This window comes from Oncorhynchus clarkii, chromosome 22 (genome assembly GCF_045791955.1).
Source record: "Oncorhynchus clarkii lewisi isolate Uvic-CL-2024 chromosome 22, UVic_Ocla_1.0, whole genome shotgun sequence".
NCBI lineage: Eukaryota > Metazoa > Chordata > Actinopteri > Salmoniformes > Salmonidae > Oncorhynchus > Oncorhynchus clarkii.
The window spans coordinates 38,057,342-38,080,438 of record NC_092168.1 but is presented as its reverse complement, the minus strand read 5'-3'; the positions used below and the strand labels follow the sequence as shown (position 1 = coordinate 38,080,438).

Genomic DNA, 23,097 nt, shown 5'->3' with positions numbered 1-23,097 from the left:
CACACACTCATTGGACTCTACTCAAACACTTACTGGACTCTACCCACACACTCATTGGACTCTACTCAAACACTTACTGGACTCTACCCACACACTCATTGGACTCTACTCAAACACTTACTGGACTCTACCCACACACTCATTGGACTCTACTCAAACACTTACTGGACTCTACCCACACACTCATTGGACTCTACTCAAACACTTACTGGACTCTACCCACACACTCATTGGACTCTACTCAAACACTTACTGGACTCTACCCACACACTCATTGGACTCTACTCAAACACTTACTGGACTCTACACACACACACTCATTGGACTCTACTCAAACACTTACTGGACTCTACCCACACACTCATTGGACTCTACTCAAACACTTACTGGACTCTACCCACACACTCATTGGACTCTACTCAAACACTTACTGGACTCTACCCACACACTCATTGGACTCTACTCAAACACTTACTGGACTCTACACACACACTCATTGGACTCTACTCAAACACTTACTGGACTCTACCCACACACTCATTGGACTCTACTCAAACACTTACTGGACTCTACCCACACACTCATTGGACTCTACTCAAACACTTACTGGACTCTACCCACACACTCATTGGACTCTACTCAAACACTTACTGGACTCTACCCACACACTCATTGGACTCTACTCAAACACTTACTGGACTCTACCCACACACTCATTGGACTCTACTCAAACACTTACTGGACTCTACCCACACACTCATTGGACTCTACTCAAACACTTACTGGACTCTACCCACACACTCATTGGACTCTACTCAAACACTTACTGGACTCTACCCACACACTCATTGGACTCTACTCAAACACTTACTGGACTCTACCCACACACTCATTGGACTCTACTCAAACACTTACTGGACTCTACCCACACACTCATTGGACTCTACTCAAACACTTACTGGACTCTACCCACACACTCATTGGACTCTACTCAAACACTTACTGGACTCTACCCACACACTCATTGGACTCTACTCAAACACTTACTGGACTCTACCCACACACTCATTGGACTCTACGCAAACACTTACTGGACTCTACCCACACACTCATTGGACTCTACTCAAACACTTACTGGACTCTACCCACACACTCATTGGACTCTACTCAAACACTTACTGGACTCTACCCACACACTCATTGGACTCTACTCAAACACTTACTGGACTCTACCCACACACTCATTGGACTCTACTCAAACACTTACTGGACTCTACCCACACACTCATTGGACTCTACTCAAACACTTACTGGACTCTACCCACACACCCATTGGACTCTACTCAAACACTTACTGGACTCTACCCACACACTCATTGGACTCTACTCAAACACTTACTGGACTCTACCCACACACTCATTGGACTCTACTCAAACACTTACTGGACTCTACCCACACACCCATTGGACTCTACTCAAACACTTACTGGACTCTACCCACACACTCATTAGACTCTACTCAAACACTTACTGGACTCTACCCACACACTCATTGGACTCTACTCAAACACTTACTGGACTCTACACACACACTCATTGGACTCTACTCAAACACTTACTGGACTCTACCCACACACTCATTGGACTCTATCCATACACTTACTGGACTCTACCCACACACTCACACATACTACACTGGCACTCCAACACATGCATACACACATACACCTATACGTATTACCTCAATTACCTCAACTACCTCGTACCCCTGCACATTGACTCGGTACCAGTACTCCCTGTATAGAGTCGTTATTGTTATTTTGTTGTGTTGCTATTTCCTTTTAGCAATGTTTTCTTACTTTTGAACTCTGCACTGTTGGGAAAGAGTAGGTATTTCACGGTAAAGTCTACACCTGTTGTGTTGGTCGCATGTGACATAACATTTCGGTTTGATTTAATATTGTGGCTGTAGAGGGTCATTTATCAAACTGGTCTCTCTATATTCATTTTTAAAATGTTTTAAATGTTCTTGATTGTCTTAATCCTGCTGATTGGTTTTAATGTCTGTGTAAAAAAGCTGTACCTTTACCATACACAACAGTGGAGACTGCTGAGGGGATGATTGGCTCATAATAACGGCTGGAACGAAGCGAATGGAATGGCATCAAACACATGGAAACCATGTGTTTGATGTATTTGATACCATTCCACTTATTCTGCTGCAGTTGCATAAAGAGATAGAAAAAAAGCTTAAGTGAACTGTATTAATATGCATTACTGTTTAATGGAGATGGGTTGATGGGATGTTGGTGGAGTAGTGCAACGTGTATTATTAGTTACGTTTGTTCACTCTACAAGTTGACCAAGACATTAGTGTTAACATCAAAATCCCTCTTTATCATCTTAAGGACATTCATTTGAATGCTTTATGGCAGTCAATAAGTCATGCCCATAACAGCACTTAGTAGGTTTTATGGAATAAAGTACAATTGAAATGTTACGCATATCTTTCTGGTAAAAATTTAAACACAAAACAGCAAAATATTGAAATAATGTAGCACACTCAATTGTTTTGGATTACTAATCACTTTTATTTGGTCAATATGAGATGTCTAGCACATATCAGTGATGCGCCTTATGCTCAGAAACTTCATGCCACTCATGCCCATCTCTCTGAAGCTCCTGTACTCTCCAGGCCTCATGTACATCTGCCTGCCTCTGAAGTGGGGCTGCTCGTACATCAGCCAGTGGCCGTCCATCACGTTGCAGGACTGGCAGTCGGACATGCGGTAACGCTCCTGGATGGAGTCACAGTCGTCCATCATCTCGTGCATCTGACCTCCGAAGTTCTCCCTCTCATAGATCCTCATCTTGTAGTTTCCACGGTGCTGTTAGGAGGAAAGAACTTGTTGAATTATTTCCTGAATGCACCAGACAGTTGAATAGCTCAAATATGACTTGCATGATTAATTATGGAATTATGGGCCGTTACAGCAGCCTGAATATCATATTTTACCATGGGGATCATGCGGCAGGACCTGATACCATCGCTCATTCCCATCATACTCTGGTAGTCAGAGTACTCTCCCCTCTTCATGAAGTACTGGTTTCCCATGTAGTTGGGGCGCTCGTACACCATGAAGCATCCACTCTGGACCCTGCAGGATTGGCACCTGCTCATGTAGGAGGAAATGTCGGGGCAGTCGGAGCTGCACTCATAAGAGCGGCCCTGGAAGTTTCTGTCCTCGTAGAAGGTGGCCTGACAACACAATGTATTTATTTATAATTTCTAAATATATAATTCAATAAATGCAACAAATATAAGAAGCTTTTAGTAAAGATACAAAGATAATATAGAGAAAAATGTGTTTTAGAATAAAATTCAAATAAATGCTTACTCTTCCCATGTTCATGCCGGTGGTGGTCATTGTTGGTCACTGAGCTGCTGCTGTTGCTGCTGCTACTGCTGCACTGATGTCCTGTCTGTGGTAACCCTTACTTTTATACCTGACCTAATCCAAAGAATCTGTTAGACCCATTGTGTAAACCCCTGACCTAGCAACAGGGTATAGAGGCCTGTAGAGTGCTGAAGTACTGTAGTCATATTTCCACGTGACGGGGTCCCAAAAAAGACATAAAAGCCTATTTCCACTGTGAAACAGGTAACACAAAACCATTCAAAGGAACAATGGACTCTGACAGTGAAAACCATTGCATACATATATGCATATGAGTGGGGTGGAGTCTACAAGTCAGTTACACAATTTAATTATATTTCAACATATGATTCAAATTCCCTTGTGATCTCTTTCATTCAGTGAAGTCAGTTAAATATAACTCCTGTGTTAAATGTAACTCAATGCTAAAATGTAATCACCTGACTCCATAGATGTATTTTCTGTCAATATACTGTATATTTTTTTCTGGATCAGATATGGATCCCATGTCCCCCATGTCAATATCAGCTTTTCTATCAGAAACTCCCTGTTAAATAATGGTTCAGAGAAGTAAAACATTTATTTAAAGAGAATTCTAATGAGAATGAAATGAACAGAGAATAAAAAACCTTTTTTGACGACAATGTTTCAAAATGTTCCTGATTACTACTACTCAGTTAGTGTACCTAGATTGTGACCAACTGGGTTAGAAAACAGCACATTGTGTGGAATGAGGATTTGTTAAGAACATCACAAGCATAATTCATGTCCATTCCATGGGTGTATGGTAGCCCTAATTCTGCATGAGTTTAAATGTTCAGAGTTATGTTTCACTTATTGAGGAGATGCACCATATATTATCTTTCCTGACTAGAATGAAGATTACAACACACACAACTAACTAGCTATATCAATTAAACAAATATATTTGAAAAAGTGCAGTTGTGCCAACAAGTTAAAAGTAATTTGACAACTTGGGACTGAGAATATGCCATGAGGGATGCTGGCGAGCTGGATTTAAAATACTGGAGTTTTTAAAACATTAAAACCCTAATGTTAGGATAGGGGTTTGCCATGTCAGTGACGTAATCACTAAAGCAGCCGTTTTTAGCCATAGCATCCGCTGGCTAGTTTAGCTAACCAATGTCTTCACAAGGTCCTAAACCATATCATAACAGCCATCGATAAGAGACATTACTGTGCAGCCGTATTCATCGACCTGGGCAATCACAACATTCTTCTCGGCATACTCAACAGCCTTGGTTTCTCAAATGATTGCCTCGACTGGTTCACCAACTACTTCTCTGATAGAGTTCAGTGTGTCAAATCAGAGGGCCTGTTGTCCGTACCTCTGGCAGTCTCTACGGGGGTGCCACAGGGTTCAATTCTCGGTTCGACACTCTTCTCTGTATACATCAATGATGTTGCTTTTGCTGTTGGTGATTATCTGATCCACCTCTACGCAAACGACACCATTCTGTATACCTCTGGTCCATATTTTGGACACTGTGTTAACTAACCTCCAGACGAGCTTCAATGCCATGCAACTCTCCTTCCGTGGCCTCCAACTGCTCTTAAATATAAGTAAAACTGTAACGGTATTCGTCGTCTGAAGAAGAGGAATCATCGGACCAAAGCGCAGAGTGGTAAGTGTTCATGCTTGTTTTATTAAAACTGAACACTATAACAAAAATAAACAAGAGCATAACCGAAACAGTCCTGTAAGGTGCAAACACTAAACAGAAATTAACTACCCACAAAAACCATGTGGGGAAAAAGCTACCTAAGTATGGTTCCCAACGATAGACAGCTGTCCCTGATTGAGAACCATACCCGGCCAAAACAAAGAAAAAATAACATAGAATGCCCACCCAAATCACACCCTGACCAAACCAAAATAGAGACATAAAAAGCTCTAAGGTCAGGGCGTGACAAAACTAAATTCATGCTCTTCAACCGATCGCTGCCCGCACCTGCCTGCCCATCCAGCATCACTACTCTGGACGGTTCTGACAACTACAAATACCTAGGTGTCTGGTTAGACTGTAAACTCTCCTTTCAGACTCACATTAAACATCTCCAATCCAAAATGAAATCTAGAATCGACTTCCTATTTGGCAACAATGCATCCTTCATTCATGCTGCCAAACATACCCTCGTAAAACTGACCATCCTACCGATTCTCGACTTTTGCGATGTCATTTACAAAATAGCCTCCAACACTCTACTCAACAAATTGGATGCAGTCTATCACAGTGCCATCTGTTTTGTCACCAGAGCCCCATATACTTCCCACCACTGCGACCTGTACGCTCTCGTTGGCTGGCCCTCGCTTCATACTCGTCGCCAAACCCACTGGCTCCAGGTCATCTACAAGTCTCTGCTAGGTAAAGCCCCACCTTATCTCAGCTCACTGGTCACCATAGCAGCACCCACTCGTAGCACGCGCTCCAGCAGGTATATCTCACTGGTCACCCCCAAAGCCTATTCCTCCTTTGGCCGCCTTTCCTTCCAGTTGCCTGCTGCCAATGACTGGAACAAACTGAAAAAATTACTGAAGCTAGATACTCAATACTTCCCTCAATAGCTTTAAGCACCAGCTGTCAGAGCAGCTAACAGATCACTGCACCTGTACATAACCCATCTGTAAATATCCCATCCAACTACGTCATCCCCATACTGTATTTAAATCAAATCAAATCAAATCAAATTTTATTTGTCACATACACATGGTTAGCAGATGTTAATACGAGTGTAGCGAAATGCTTGTGCTTCTAGTTCCGACATTGCAGTAATAACAAGTAATCTAACTAGCAATTCCAAAACTACTGTCTTGTACACAGTGTAAGGGGATAAAGAATATGTACATAAGGATATATGAATGAGTGATGGTACAGAGCAGCATAGGCAAGATACAGTAGATGGTATCGAGTACAGTATGTACAAATGAGATGAGTATGTAAACAAAGTGGCATAGTTTAAAGTGGCTAGTGATACATGTATTACATAAGGATACAGTCGATGATATAGAGTACAGTATATACGTATGCATATGAGATGAATAATGTAGGGTAAGTAACATTATATAAGGTAGCATTGTTTAAAGTGGCTAGTGATATATTTACATCATTTCCCATCAATTCCCATTATTAAAGTGGCTGGAGTTGAGTCAGTGTCAGTGTGTTGGCAGCAGCCACTCAGTGTTAGTGGTGGCTGTTTAACAGTCTGATGGCCTTGAGATAGAAGCTGTTTTTCAGTCTCTCGGTCCCAGCTTTGATGCACCTGTACTGACCTCGCCTTCTGGATGATAGCGGGGTGAACAGGCAGTGGCTCGGGTGGTTGATGTTTATTTATTTATCTTGCTCCTTTGCACCCCAGTATCTCTACTTGCACATTAATCTTCTGCACATCTACCATTCCAGTGTTTAATGGCTATATTGTAATAACTTCGCCACCATGGCCCATTTATTGCCGTACCTCGGGTACCTCCCTCATTTGCACATGCTGTATATAGATTTTTCTACTGTATTATTGACTGAATGTTTGTTTATTCCATGTGTAACTCTGTGTTGTTGTATGTATCGAACTGCTTTGCTTTAGATGAATGTGGAGATTGTGTTATTTACTTAGCAATAACTAATACAGGGCCAACTGGAATTTCAAAAACAGATTCATAAAAAAACGTAATTCTTAATATCCTGTTGCGACTCTAGGGGCAGTATTTTCATTTTAGGAAAAAAAACTTTCCCGTTTTAAACGGTATATTTTGTCAGGACAAGATGCTAGAATATGCATTTAATTGACAGCTTAGGATAGAAAACACTCTAACGTTTCCAAAACTGTAAAAATATTGTCTGTGAGTATAACAGAACTGATGTTACAGGCGAAAGCCTGAGAAAAATCCAATCCGGAAGTGCCCCATATTTTGAAAGCGCTGTGTTCCAATGAGTCTCTATTGAGCTGTGAATGTACCATCAACGAGCTTATTCTTTCTACGTATTCCCCAAGGTGTCTACAGCATTGTGACGTTGTTTTACGCATTTATGTTGAAGAATAGCCATAGGCGGCTACATTGCGTAAGTGGTCAACTGATGGCTCCCAGGGTGACTCTCGAGTAAAGTACAGAGGTAGCCATTACTCCAATCGGTCCTACTGAAAAACTAATTGTCCCGACGGATATATTATCGAATAGATATTTGAAAAACACCTTGAGGATTGATTATAAACAACGTTTGCCATGTTTCTGTCGATATTATGGAGCTAATTTTGAATATTTTTCGCCGTTTTCGTGACTGCAATTTCCGGGCGATTTCTCAGCCAAATGTGAAGAACAAATGGAGCTATTTCGCCTACAAAAATAATATTTTTGGAAAAAGGAACATTGGCTGCAAACTGGGAGTCTCGTGAGTGAAAACATCCAAAGCTCATCAAAGGTAAACGATTTAATTTGATTGCTTTTCTGATTTCCGTGACCAAGTTACTAGCTGGCTAGCTGGACAAAATGCTATGCTAGGCTATCGATAAACTTACACAAATGCTTGTCTAACTTTGGCTGTAAAGTAGAGGTTTTAGTAGAGGTTTTTACTTAAAATTCATATAATGTGATTTTCTGGATTTTTGTTTTAGATTCCGTCTCTCACAGCTGAAGTGTACCTATGATATAAATTACAGACCTCTACATGCTTTGTAAGTAGGAAACCCTGCAAAATCGGCAGTGTATCAAATACTTGTTCTCCCCACTGTATATACTGTATATCCATATACATACATACATACACATACCCACAAACAGTTGAAGTCAGAGGTTTACATACACCTTAGCCAAATACATTTAAACTCAGTTTTGAACAATTTCTGACATTTAATCCTAGTAAAAATCCATGTTTTAGGTCAGTTAGGATCACCACTTTATTTTAAGAATGTGAAATGTCAGAATAATAGTAGAGAGAATGATTTATTTCAGCTTGAATTTCTTTCATCACATTTCCAGTGGGTCAGACGTTTACATACACTCAATTAGTATTTGGTAGCAATGCCTTTAAATTGTTTTTAACTTAGGTCAAATGTTTCGGGTAGCCTTCCACAAGCTTCCCACAATAAGTTGGGTTAATTTTGGCCCATTCCTCCTGACAGAGCTGGTGTAACTGAGTTAGTTTAGTAGGCCTCCTTGCTCGCACACGTTTTTTCAGTTCTGTCCACACATTTTTTATAGGATTGAGGTCAGGGCGTTGTGATGGCCACTCCAATATCTTGACTTTGTTGTCCTTAAGTCATTTTGCCACAACTTTGGAAGCATGCTTGGGGTCATTGTCCATTCGGAAGCCCATTTGCGACCAAGCTTTAACTTCCTGACTGATGTCTTGAGATGTTGCTTCAATATATCCACATAATCCTACCTCATGATGCCATCTATTTTGTGAAGTGCACCAGTCCCTCCTGCAGCAAATCACCCCTACAGCATGATGCTGCCAACCCCGTGCTTCACGGTTGGGATGGTATTCGGCTTGCAAGCCTCCCCCTTTTTCCTCCAAACATAAAAATGGTCATTATGGCCAAACAGTTCTATTTTTGCTTCATCAGACCAGAGGACATTTCTCCAAAAAGTATGATCTTGGTCCCAATGTGCAGTTGCAAATCGTAGTCTGGCTTTTTAATGGCGGTTTTGGAGCAGTGGCTTCTTCCTTGCTCAGCGGCCTTTCAGGTTATGTCGATATAGGACTCATTTTACTGTGGATATAGATACTTGTTGTACCTGTTTCCTACAGCATCTTCACAAGGTCCTTTGCTGTTGTTCTGGGATTGATTTGCACTTTTCGCACCAAAGAACGTTCATCTCTAGGAGACAGAACGCGTCTCCTTCCTGAGCGGTATGACGGCTGCGTGGTCCCATCGTGTTTATACTTGCATACTATTGTTTGTAAAGATGAACGTGGTACCTTCAGGTGTTTGGAAATTGCTCCCAAGGATGAGCCAGACTTGTGGAGGTCTACAATTTCTTTTCTGAGGTCTTGGCTGATTTCTTTTGATTTTCCCATGACATCAGGCAAAGAGGTGATGAGTTTGAAGGTAGGCGTTGAAATACATCCACAGGTACACCTCCAATTGGCTCAATTGTCTTCTGATGTCAATTAGCCTCTCGGATGCTTCTAAAGCCATGACATCATTTTCTGGAAGTTGTGGAGTGGTCTAAAAACTAGTTTTAATGACTACAACCTAAGTGTATGTAATCTTCCGACTTCTACTGCATATACATATACATACACACTTATTTTTTTAGAATATAGCTTTTTTATTAACCACAAACCCTACCACCCCTCCCCCAATTGGAGTAAACTAATAAACACTAACACTTACAGTAGACTTCTTCTTTCAGTTTATACATACTTTACACATTTTACAGACAGTTTATTTTACAATAGTTATATTTAGTTTGTTTTTAGTCCTGGCCTTCCTCAATTTCTGATGTTCATCCAGTTTGATTTCTATTTGTAACTGTGCTTTTTCACAAAGGTTTTGAACCTATGTACATCTTACAGACCCCGTATACAGACATTTGTTATCTTGTTGTTATTAGTCTTTTATTAGTCCCTTCAGCTTCATTCAACCCCTCCCATCTATCTCTCAACACCATCCAGTCCCACCCTTCAGCTTCATTCAACCCCTCCCAGTCCCACCCTTCAGCTTCATTCAACCCCTCCCATCTATCTCTCAACACCATCCAGTCCCACCCTTCAGCTTCATTCAACCCCTCCCATCTATCTCTCAACACCATCCAGTCCCACCCTTCAGCTTCATTCAACCCCTCCCATCTATCTCTCAACACCATCCATTTTGGATTTCTATTTGCCATGTATTTTTCAACTGTGCTGTGATGCTTCACAAAAGTCCTGAACATTTCTATTCTCATAGCTTCTACATACTGTAAATTAAAGATAATTTTTTTTCTCTAAAATAATAATTATATTATTGAACGATTGACTACGTCTTTTCAAAACAATAATGATTAGTTGTTGCTCAGTGAGCAACTGTGTGGAATGGTTTCCAAAGAGGGCCACGTGGACTTTAATGTCCCTGGGAAAATCCTGGTTTCATGCTAAAATCTCAAGAAATAAAATCAAATCAAATGTTATTAGATTTGATTTCTTGTTCACACACCTGCAATCATTGTCATATAGCTGAGACCAATTATGCTAACATGATACAACATGCAGTACAGTACGTTATATTACATTTATTAATCAGTAGGTACATTTGTTGTCACACTTAAAAAGGGATACATTAAAGGGATCGTGTGAGACTTTGCGAATTAACGACCTTTTCTACTTACCCAGAGTCAAATGAACTGATGGATGAAAAGTTTATGTCTATGGTAGTTGAACTAGCGTTAGTTCTATGACTGGAAGTCTACTGGAACAGCTAGCATGCGGGATTAGTCAGAGTTAATTTTGATTTGAGTTCATCTGACTCTGAGTAAGTAGAAAAAGGGCTTAAAATCACTTAAATAGGTTTGTGAATTATTTTATTCAATGGTTTATGTATAGTAGCAAACAATATATTTAATGGTTTGTAGTATATAGTAGCATGACTCAATGATACACATCATGCTCATGAACCTAATACCGCTTACGCTGTGCCCCAATACCAAAATATTGAAATAATGTAGCACACTCAAATGTTACGGATTACTAATCACTTTTATTTGGTCAATATGAGATGTCTAACACATATCAGTGATACGCCTCATGCTCATGAACCTCATGCCACTCATGCCCATCTCTCTGAAGCTCCTGTACTCTCCAGGCCTCATGTACATCTGCCTGCCTCTGAAGTGGGGCTGCTCGTACATCAGCCAGTGGCCGTCCATCACGTTGCAGGACTGGCAGTCTGACATACGGTAACGCTCCTGGATGGAGTCACAGTCGTCCATCATCTCGTGCATCTGACCCCCGAAGTTCTCCCTCTCGTAGATCCTCATCCTGAAGTTTCCACGGTGCTGTTAGGAGGAAAGAACATCATAGGGTTACTTTATTGATCAGTGAAATTATTAACAAACTCATTTTGTATGAGAATACCACCATCAAAACATACTTTATTTTCAAAGATTAATCTATGTTCAACCCACCATGGGGATCATGCGACAGGACCTGAAACCATCGCTCATTCCCATCATACTCTGGTAGTCAGAGTACTCTCCCCTCTTCATGAAGTACTGGTTTCCCATGTAGTTGGGGCGCTCGTACACCATGAAGCATCCACTCTGGACCCTGCAGGATTGGCACCTGCTCATGTAGGAGGAAATGTCGGGGCAGTCGGAGCTGCACTCATAAGAGCGGCCCTGGAAGTTTCTGTCCTCGTAGAAGGTGGCCTGAAAATAAAATAGAATCATCATTCTTGAAATTAAACAATTGTACAAAACAAACATTTTAGATACATTTGCGATGCTATTCAGTCACAATGGTAACCAGGTATCGGGATAAGTATAACTATCATGTTGTAGTTTAGGGTGCTAGAGCATTACAGCCCTTTTGTAGAACAATCTATGAAAGTTAAAGAATGGGTTGAAAAAAAAAACTTCCCCGTGCTTACCCTGCCCATGTTCATGCTGGTGTTGGACATGTTTGCTCACTGTACTGCTGGTTGCTGCCCCTGAACTGACTTCCTACCAGGTTTAACCCTTTATTTTATACATGACCAAACCTAAAGAATCCCTAGCTCCATTGTTCAAACCCCTGACCCAGCACCATGCTATAGAGGCCTATTGAGGCCACTGAGGTGACGTCCACATTTCCAGGGACTGGATCCCTCAGGTCCTATTGTAACCATCGATGGCCACTAGATTATCACCAGTTGATCTCTCCTTAAACCATAAATATGTGCCAAAATACCCTGCACAGCTTATTTCAATTGCAACCATTATTGACCACCAAATTACTGCTCCCTAAAGCTGATGTCAGTGTTAACATTTTAGTCCTGCTTGCTGTCAGAATCTTTGAAGACTGTTTGCCTCTGTATTTCCTGTGCTTGCTGCTGCCCACGATACTGGGTAAACCGTAAAGCTGATGTCAGTGTTAACATTTTAGTCCTGCTTGCTGTCAGAATCTTTGAAGACTGTTTGCCTCTGTATTTCCTGTGTTTGCTGCTGCCCACGATACTGGGTAAACCGTAAAGCTGATGTCAGTGTTAACATTTTAGTCCTGCTTGCTGTCAGAATCGTTGAAGACTTTTTCGGCCTCTGCTCTACACACATACATTCAGTATAAGGAAGGTGTTCTTGTTTTGTACACGCAGTGAATATCTAAGTAAATAAACAGAGCTCTCTGCATCAACAGATCTCTCTGTTTCACTGTAGACAGGGTTCCTGGATGAAGATTGAATCTAATCCTCAACTATAAAGAATGGTGCTATGATAGCTAACATTTGATACTGTAGCTATCTGATAGAAAATGTTACCAGACTAGCTAGCTAGAAAACAACTATGTCTGACTTGTTATGAAGCACATTGACCACTGGAAATTAAACTACAAGGTGTGTATTTTGGTCATCTTTAAATTAGAACAGTTGGACAAACTGTTTGCTTCTGTATTTCCTGTGTTTGCTGCTGCCCACGATACTGGGTAAACCGCGAGGAAGCAGGTAGCCTAGTGGTTAAGAGTGTCGGGCCAGCAACAGAACGGTCAGAAATTCAAATCCCTGCTCTGACCAGGTGAAAAATCTGTCAATGTGCTCTTGAGCAATGCACTTAACCCCAATTGATCCTGTAAACTGCTCTGAATAAGAATTTCTGCTAAATTACATAAATGTAAAATCCATCTAATGCTATAAAGTGGCTCTGGGTACACCTTGTGACTCAGCAAACATTTGGTTCTGGCTCCTCCCACAGCTTCTCCGAGCTTCTCTGATTGTTAGCTATGGAGTTAGTGAGTGCAGTGAGTCCCTCGGAAGTCTAGTAAATCAGCTACATTTGTTCAGTGACTTGGCAGATTGTGTATGCTTGCTTATCCTTCCTCTTTAAAATAGCATAATTAAGTAGCTTGCTAGCAAACAAGCAAACACAAAGTCACCTTAATAACGTCAATGATGCATTGTCTGTAATTCTCAAGATATCTCAAAAAAGTATTCAAATAAAAGTTCCCATATATAAAATATAAGGCTTTTAGCACACTATGTTTACTATACATTTGAATATAGTTGTGTAAATATCAGATATCTCTTCACATATTACATTTCATAATATATTTAGTATGATATGTTAAGTCCTGCATTTTTTTGGTGTTGCAAATTTCCTGTTATTTGTACAGTGCATTGGGAAGGTATTCAGACCCCTTGACTTTTTCCTCATTTTGTTACCTCACAGCCTTAATTTAAAAAAACATACCCTCATCAATCTACACACAATACCCCATAATGATGAAGCAAAAAACGTTTTTTAGATTTTTTGGCGTATTTAAAAAATAAATAAAAAACAGAAATATCACATTTACATAAGTATTCAGACCCTTTACTCCGTACTTTGCTGAAGCACCTTTGGCAGTGATTACAGTCTCAAGTCTTCTTGGCACACCTGTATTTGGGGAGTTTCTCCCATTCTTCTCTGAAGATCCTCTCAAGCTCTGTCAGGTTGGATGGGGAGCGTTGCAGCAGAGCTATTTTCAGGTCTCTCCAGAGATTTTCAATCGGGTTCAAGTCAGGGCTTTGGGTGGATCACTCAAGGACATTCAGAGACTTGTCGCGAAGCCACTCCTGCATTGTCTTGTTTGTGTGCTCAGGGTCGTTGTCCTGTTGGAAGGTAAACCTTTGCCACAGTTTGAGGATAGCATCCCAACAGCATGATGCTGCCACCACCATGCTTCACAGTAAAGTACTTCATTGTTACCCAGAAATGATTTGATATTGAGACAAAAACGGCTGCATTGGGTATTTTAAATCTATTTAATTAACATTCAATCTATTTAATTAAATCATTCAATCTATTTAATTAACAAATTAATACATTACTGATGTATTTGATTTAGAAATACATAATACAATTGTAAGTTTTGTACAAATGTATTTAGTATCACAGTTATCAACTATAAAGGATAGTTAAGTAACAACTCAATTTTAATGATGTATTCACTGGTTACCCACTAGGCACACACTGGTTACCCACTAGGCACACACTGGTTACCCACTAGGCACACACTGGTTACCCACTAGGCACACACTGGTTACCCACTAGGCACACACTGGTTACCCACTAGGCACACACTGGTCACCCACTAGGCACACACTGGTTACCCACTAGGCACACACTGGTTACCCACTAGGCACACACTGGTTACCCACTAGGCACACACTGGTTACCCACTAGGCACACACTGGTTACCCACTAGGCACACACTGGTTACCCACTAGGCACACACTGGTTACCCACTAGGCACACACTGGTTACCCACTAGGCACACACTGGTTACCCACTAGGCACACACTGGTTACACACTAGGCACACACTGGTTACCCACTAGGCACACACTGGTTACCCACTAGGCACACACTGGTTACCCACTAGGCACACACTGGTTACCCACTAGGCACACACTGGTTACCCACTAGGCACACACTGGTTACCCACTAGGCACACACTGGTTACCTACTAGGCACACACTGGTTACCCACTAGGTACACACTGGTTACCCACTAGGCACACACGGGTTACCCACTAGGCACACACTGGTTACCCACTAGGCACACACTGGTCACCCACTAGGCACACACTGGTCACCCACTAGGCACACACTGGTTACCCACTAGGCACAGACTGGTTACCCACTAGGCACACACTGGTTACCCACTAGGCACACACTGGTCACCCACAAGGCACACACTGGTTACCCACTAGGCACACACTGGTTACCCACTAGGCACACACTGGTTACCTACTAGGCACACACTGGTTACCCACTAGGCACACACTGGTTACCCACTAGGCACACACTGGTTGAATCAATGTTGTTTCCACGTCATTTCAATGAGTAGGAATGTCGGTCTACGTTAAGTTACTTTGAACAAAATATATAGACCCATTGATTCTTGAAGAATATAACTTATAAATGCATCACGACCTTAGTTTAACTGTTGTACCCCATCAGAATCCAAAATATGAGCTTGTTTGAATCCAGTGTTTATAAATATTATACATGTGAACAAATGCTGTATAGCCTCCAAACATGTTTAAAACAGTAATTATCGTATATTGGATGGTCAGTTCTTACATCCAGAGCTCTGTCTATGAATCTGAGAGTGATTACATTTCTCCAGGCACATCTTTCAGCTTTTTACCAAAACAGAGGTGGGGTGTGCTTTGTTATTGTTTCAACTGTAGATTTCCCATTTAAGTCAATATGTGTGATTTCTTTTAAATGTCTTAAATCGTGTGCAATCTTTTTTTTTTTTAAGTAATGCTCAATGTATGGAGAACCTTCCATTTCAAGGCTGTTACTAGCTACTCTCAAAAGTCTTTATGTTACTTTGTTTGAGAAACAGCCAATTGAGAAGCAGCCTTTCTAAAGACAGTGAGGGATCCAGTCCCTGGAAATGTGGCCTCAGTACGCCTCTATAGCATGGTGCTGGGTCAGGGCTTTGAACAATGGAGCTAGGGATTCTTTAGGTTTGGTCAGGTATAAAAGAAAGGGTTAAACCCGGTAGGAAGTCAGTTCAGGAGCAGAAACCAGCAGTACAGTGAGCAAACATGTCCAACACCAGCATGAACATGGGCAGGGTAAGCACAGGGAAGTTTATTTTTTAAACATATTCTTTCATTTTCATAGATTGTTCTACAAAAGGGCTGTAATGCTCTAGCACCTTAAACTACAACATGATAGTTGTACTTATCCCGATAACCTGGTTACCATTGTGACTGAATAGCATCGCAAATGTATCTAAAATGTTTGTTTTGTACAATTGTTTAATTTCAAGAATGATGATTCTATTTTATTTTCAGGCCACCTTCTACGAGGACAGAAACTTCCAGGGCCGCTCTTATGAGTGCAGCTCCGACTGCCCCGACATTTCCTCCTACATGAGCAGGTGCCAATCCTGCAGGGTCCAGAGTGGATGCTTCATGGTGTACGAGCGCCCCAACTACATGGGAAACCAGTACTTCATGAAGAGGGGAGAGTACTCTGACTACCAGAGTATGATGGGAATGAGCGATGGTTTCAGGTCCTGCCGCATGATCCCCATGGTAGGTTGAGATAGGTTGAGATAATCTTTGAAAATAGAAGTAATCTTGTCATGGTGGTATCTCTCATATCACACAAGTTTATAAATAATTTATCTGAACAAGTCAACCTGTTCTTTCCTCCTAACAGCATCGTGGAAACTTCAGGATGAGGATCTACGAGAGGGAGAACTTCGGAGGTCAGATGCACGAGATGATGGACGACTGTGACTCCATCCAGGAGCGTTACCGTATGTCAGACTGCCAGTCCTGCAACGTGATGGACGGCCACTGGCTGATGTACGAGCAGCCCCACTTCAGAGGCAGGCAGATGTACATGAGGCCTGGAGAGTACAGGAGCTTCAAGGATATGGGCATGGGAATGGGAGGCATGGGCAGCATGAGTGGCATGAGGTTCATGAGCATGAAGCGTATCATGGACAACATGTCTATGTAAATACTTCAAATGTTGTATGAACATTGTTGATTAAATTTGTTCCAATTTTAGAACTGCTAAATTGTCTTCTGTTTGTGATGCTTTTAGTCAGAGCACTTCATGTTTGAGCGCTTCACTATTTCACTCCCTACATCTTTAACATTTCAAAGTTTCTGTGTAGATATGATTCTGTACAATAGATTTTTAAAAAAACTGTATTTAATTAGGCATAGATTCATAGATTCATAGGCTCAAATTCTTATTTACAATGACGGCCTACACCTGCCAAACCCGGACAACGCTGGGCCAATTGTGCGCCACCCTATGGGACTCACATTCACGTCCGGATGCAATGCAGCCTGGAATCGAACCAGAGTGTCTGCAGTGACACCTCAAGCATTGAGATGCATTGCCTTAAACCGCTGCGCCACTTGGGAGCCTAATGTACTGTAGGCTAGATGTAAAATAATATCCAGTGATATCTCAGATCTTTAATTTAGAACATATTACTCGATCCTGCCATGCTATTTTGCAGTGCACAATTTTAAGGATTTTCATATAAACAAACTTTCAAAATCAAGGTAACAGTTATCGAAAACAATAAATATAGGGTGAGGGGAGTGTGAGCCACAATTAATTAGCATTTGTTTCCTTATCTAATATCTACAAAAGTAAGTTTAAAAGTAGAAGAAAATAAGTACTATGTAACAATGTGTACCTAAATGTGTACCTACATATGTACCTTACTGTGTACAGTACCTACATTTGTACCTAAATGTGTAGTGTACTGTACCTAAATTTGTGCTTTACATAAATGTTTACCTAAATGTGTACTGTACCTAAATGTGTACCTAAATGTGTATTGTATCTAAATGTGCACCTAAATGTGTACTGTACCTACTGTAAATGTGTACTGTACCTAAATATGTACCTAAATGTGTACTGTACCTAAATGTGTACCTAAATGTGTACTGTACCTAAATGTGTTAAAAATTTAGAATTTCAAGAAGCGATAATTGAGAATTTCAATAAGCATTTTTCTACGGGTGACCATGCTTTACACCTAGCTACCCCAACCCGGTCAACAGCCCTGCAACCCCACAGCAACTTGCCCAAGCCTCCGCTATTTCTCCTTCACCCAAATTCAGATAGCTGATGTTCTGAAAGAGTTGCAAAATATGGACCCTACAAATCAGCCGGGCTAGACAACCTGGACCCTCTCTTTTTTTAAATTAACCGCCAAAATTGTTGCAACCCCTATTACTAGCCTGTTCAACCTCTCTATCGTATTGTCTGAGATCCCCAAAGATTGGAAAGCTGCCGCGGTCATCCCCCTCTTCAAAGAGTAGACACTCTAGACCCAAACTGCTACAGACCTATATCTATCCTACTATGCCTTTCTAAGGTCTTCGAAAGCCAAGTTAACAAACAGATCACCGACCATTTCGAATCCCAACGTACCTTCTCCGCTATGCAATCTGGTTTCCGAGCTGGTCATGGGTGCACCTCAGCCACGCTCAAGGTCCTAAACGATATCATAACCGCCGTCGATAAGAGACAATAATGTGCAGCTGTATTCATCGACCTGGCCAAGGCTTTTGACGCTGTCAATCACCACATTCTTATCGGCAGACTCAACAGCCTTGGTTTCTCAAATGACTGCCTCGCCTGGTTCACCAACTACTTCTCAGACAGGTCAGTGTGTCAAATCGGAGGGCCTGTTGTCCGGACCTCTGGCAGTCTCTATGGGGGTGCCACATGGTTCAATCCTCGGGCCGACTTTCTTCTCTGTATACATCAATGATGTTGCTCTTGCTGCTGGTGACTCTCTGTTCCACCTCTATGCAGACGACACCATTCTGTATACTTCTGGCCCTTCTTTGAACACTCTGTTAACTAACCTCCAGACGAGCTTCAATGCCATACAACACTCCTTCCGTGGCCTCCAACTGCTCTTAAATACAAGTAAAACTGAATGCATGCTTTTCAACCGATCACTGCCCGCACCTGCCCGCCCGTCCAGCATCACTACTCAGGACGGTTCTGACTACAACTACAAATACCTAGGTGTATGGTTAGACTGTAAACTCTCCTTCCAGACTCAGATTAAGCATCTCCAATCCAAAAAGTCTCTGCTAGGTAAAGCCCTGCCTTATCTCACTGGTCACCATAGCAGCACACACCCATAGCACGCGCTCCAGCAGGTATACTTCACTGGTCACCACCAAATCAAAATTCCTCCTTCGGCCGCCTTTCCTTCCAGTTCCCTGCTGCCAATGACTGGAACGAACTGCAAAAATCTCTGAAGCTGGAGACTAATATCTCCCTCACTAGCTTTAAGCACCAGCTGTCAGAGCAGCTAGCACCTGTACATAGCCCACCTGTAATTAGCCCATCCAACTACGTCATCCCCATACTGTTATTTATTTGATTTATTTTGCTCCTTTGCACCCCAGTATCTCTACTTGTACACTCATCTTCTGCACATCTACCATTCCAGTGTTTAATTGCTATATTGTAATTATTTCGCCACTCTGGCCTATTTATTGCCTTTCTGCCGTCATCCTACCTCATTTGCACACACTGTATGTAGACTTTTTCTACTGTATTATTGATTTTATGTTTGTTTATTCCATGTGTAACTCTGTGTTGTTGTTTGTGTTGCACTGCTTTGCTTTATCTTGGCCAGGTCACAGTTGTAAATGAGAACTTGTTCTCAACTAGCCTACCTGGTTAAATAAAGGTGAAATAAATAAAATAAAAATAGAAGTGTACTTAAACGTGTACTGTACCTAAACGTGTACTGTACCTAAATGTGTACTGTACCTAATTGTGTACCTAAATGTGTACTGTACCTAAGTGTGTACTGTACCTAATTGTGTACCTAAATGTGTACTGTACCTAAGTGTGTACCTAAATTTGTACTGTACCTTCATGTGTACCCAAATGTGTATTGTACCTAAATGTGTACCTAAATGTGTACTGTACCTAAATGTGTACCTAACTGTGTTTTGTACCTACATGTGGACCTAATGTGTACTGTACCTACTGTAAATGTGTATTGTACTTAAATGTAGACCTAAATGTGTATTGTACCTAAATGTGTACCTAATGTGTACTGTACCTACTGTACCTAAATGTGTACCTAACTGTGTTTTGTACCTACATGTGGACCTAATGTGTACTGTACCTACTGTAAATGTGTATTGTACCTAAATGTAGACCTAAATGTGTATTGTACCTAAATGTGCACCTAAATGTGTACTGTACATAAATGTGTACCTAATTTGTACTGTACCTACTGTACCTACTGTACCTAAATGTGTAGCTAAATACATGCATTTTATATTTTATATTTTTCCTCTCTTTTTCAAAATGAAAGAAAAATTATAGAAAATGTTCCTAATACAAAATAAAATACAACAATTAATTTGGAATTAATTTGGAAAATATTCTAGAATTTTTGTCTTACTTTGAACATGTGGAGTAGGTTGTGTACTTCAGTAGGACAAACATCCATATAATTATATTTAGATTACATTAGAAGGCTTTGCAAGGGATGTGTAGACTTTCACTAGGCACTGTAGCTACACATTGATACATAGCACTTACAACTTTTATACTTGTTTGCGATATGTGTAATTACACCTTGACTGGTTTCATAGATATACGATTTTGTAAACAAATGCAAATTAATTGTTGCTAATGTTCCTCTCACCCTATAATCATTGTTTTAGATAAGTCTGTTATTTTGATTTTGAAAGTTTCTTTGAAAATCCTTAAAATTGTGCATCGCAAAATAGCATGTAAAGATCTGAGATATCACTGGATATTATATTACATCCAGCATTCATCTATTGTACACATTCATGTCTACAGTACACATAAACTTTGAAATGTTAAAGATGTAGGGAGTGAAATAGTGAAGGCTTAAACATGGAGTGCTCTGAGTGTAATAATCACAAAAGAAGACAATTTAGCAGTTATAGAATTTGAAAACTATTTAATCAACAATTTTCATACATTTGAGGAATTTACATAGACATGTTGTCCATGATACGCCTCATGCTCATGAACCTCATTCCACTCATACCCATATCCCTGAAGCTCCTGTACTCTCCAGGCCTCAAGTACATCTGCCTGCCTCTGTAGTGGGGCTGCTCGTACATCAGCCAGTGGCCGTCCATCACGTTGCAGGACTGGCAGTCTGACATACGGTAACGCTCCTGGATGGAGTCACAGTCGTCCATCATCTCGTGCATCTGACCTCCGAAGTTCTCCCTCTCATAGATCCTCATCCTGAAGTTTCCACGGTGCTGTTAGGAGGAAAAAACAGGTTAAATTGATAAGATAAATTATATGTTAAACTTGTGTAATAGGAGAGTTTTATTTTCAATAACAAGATTAGTCTATTTTAAGATGACATATTTTCAACCAACCATGGGGATCATGCGGCTGGACCTGATGCAGTCATTCATTCCCATCATACTCTGGTAGTCTGAGTACTCTCCCCTCTTCATGAAGTACTGGTTTCCCATGAAGTTGGGGCGATCGTACACCATGAAGTTGCCGCTCTCCACCCTGCAGGAGTGGCACCTGCTCAGGTAGGAGGACATGTCGGGGCAGTCCTGGCTGGTCTCATAGGATCGACCCTGGAAGTTCTTGTCCTCGTAGAAGATGATCTGAAAACACAACAATAAAATACATGGAAATATTATTATCAAATAAATATTTTGAAAGATATTGCAATTATGATTTCCTTAACCAGCCATTAGTCAAGCATTAAACATACAACTTCAAATTATAGGATGAAACACTCTGCCTACCTTGCCCATCATGGTTGCGGTTGTTTCTTTGAGCTGTGCTGCTGCTTCACTGGTGTCCTGCCTGTTTTAACACTTACTTTTATACCTGACCTAACCCAAAGAATCTGTGTGTCCCATTGTGTAAACCCCTGACCCAGCAACACAGTATAGAGGCCTGTAGAGTGCTGAAGTGCTTTCCCTACATTTCCATGTGACTGGGTCCCTAGAAGACTTTAGAATGGGTTTTTCCATTTAGAAGTCAATACAACTGAGCTTTTCAAAGCAGTATACGATGGTCTGTTTTACACATTTCAAAACACACCAGGTATTTAGTGAAACATGTTCAGTAAAAGTGTTATTTTGCTTGAGTTAATTTTTAATGCTATAGCCGTGACATAATCCATAAATCTATACCAACAGCTTTCATTTTGGTTTCACATGCCAGTTAACTACTGTGTATAGATGCAAACAAATGAGTTAAGAAAATAGATAACAATCACATAGTTTGATGGATATGATATTAATAGATACATATTACAGTGTTGTTAAATAGTCACTCTTAAAGAAAATGAAATTGCCAGAACATTTATAATTGATTATAAATGTATTAATTATATATTTCCCTCATTCAACCATAAAAGTGTACCTATAATCTTCCCTATAGTTCACTGCCTCATTTTCTCTGTATTCGAGGTGTAAGATAGCTTGAATTCCCCATATTTATCACTGCAGTGTTCATATGAATTCTAACATGGTATTTGCTATTCAGCAGACACTTCTGTCCAAAGCGACTTGCATCAGTGAAAGAATGCATTTTCACATGGGTGACCCCAGGAGCAGTTGAACCCACGACCCGGACGTTGCTAGGGACATGCTCCTACCAAATGAGCCACACAGGACCACTATACATCATTTCCTGGGGAAGAATGATAACTTGAATTCTGCTTGCATACCTCAATCTATAACTCAAAACTCCAATTCAGTGTATGACTTCAGTGAAAGTCTAAACTAAGGCGTTAAATTAGGATTAAGCCCTCGTAGAACACTGTAACATATTCTGTAGTCTTGGAAACCCTGCTTTAGCATGTTTTATTCTGGCCTTTGGTTTTTGTTATTGCCTAATCATTATACTATATTTGCTTCAACCTCTAAAAGTCTAAGCCGTTGGGAGGGATTTTACTAAGATAACATATGGAATCGTTTTAAGCTGGATGGATCATT

At 40.8% G+C, this 23,097-nt stretch overlaps 4 protein-coding genes across 4 annotated transcripts; 1 reads left to right on the top strand and 3 right to left on the bottom strand.

Annotated features, from left to right (window-relative positions):
- Positions 1-2,573: 2,573 nt before the first annotated feature.
- On the bottom strand, positions 2,574-3,476 carry LOC139380862 (gamma-crystallin M3-like). Its single transcript, XM_071123994.1, has 3 exons — positions 3,399-3,476; positions 3,017-3,259; positions 2,574-2,888 (listed from the first exon to the last, which is right to left on the bottom strand). The coding sequence occupies exons 1-3, from the start codon at positions 3,426-3,428 to the stop codon at positions 2,613-2,615; spliced, it is 549 nt and encodes a 182-aa protein (XP_070980095.1). The 5' UTR covers positions 3,429-3,476; the 3' UTR covers positions 2,574-2,612.
- Positions 3,477-11,112: 7,636 nt separating this feature from the next.
- On the bottom strand, positions 11,113-12,098 carry LOC139380863 (gamma-crystallin M3-like). Its single transcript, XM_071123995.1, has 3 exons — positions 12,024-12,098; positions 11,560-11,802; positions 11,113-11,430 (listed from the first exon to the last, which is right to left on the bottom strand). Exons 1-3 carry the CDS (start codon positions 12,051-12,053, stop codon positions 11,155-11,157), a joined length of 549 nt encoding a protein of 182 aa, XP_070980096.1. The 5' UTR covers positions 12,054-12,098; the 3' UTR covers positions 11,113-11,154.
- A 4,036-nt stretch (positions 12,099-16,134) lies between these two features.
- LOC139380861 (gamma-crystallin M3-like) lies at positions 16,135-17,153 on the top strand. The gene is made up of 3 exons (XM_071123993.1): positions 16,135-16,194; positions 16,417-16,659; positions 16,787-17,153. Exons 1-3 carry the CDS (start codon positions 16,165-16,167, stop codon positions 17,090-17,092), a joined length of 579 nt encoding a protein of 192 aa, XP_070980094.1. The 5' UTR covers positions 16,135-16,164; the 3' UTR covers positions 17,093-17,153.
- Positions 17,154-21,054: 3,901 nt separating this feature from the next.
- LOC139380866 (gamma-crystallin M3-like) lies at positions 21,055-21,948 on the bottom strand. Its single transcript, XM_071123999.1, has 3 exons — positions 21,898-21,948; positions 21,511-21,753; positions 21,055-21,387 (listed from the first exon to the last, which is right to left on the bottom strand). Exons 1-3 carry the CDS (start codon positions 21,907-21,909, stop codon positions 21,106-21,108), a joined length of 537 nt encoding a protein of 178 aa, XP_070980100.1. The 5' UTR covers positions 21,910-21,948; the 3' UTR covers positions 21,055-21,105.
- Between the last annotated feature and the right edge of the window lie 1,149 nt (positions 21,949-23,097).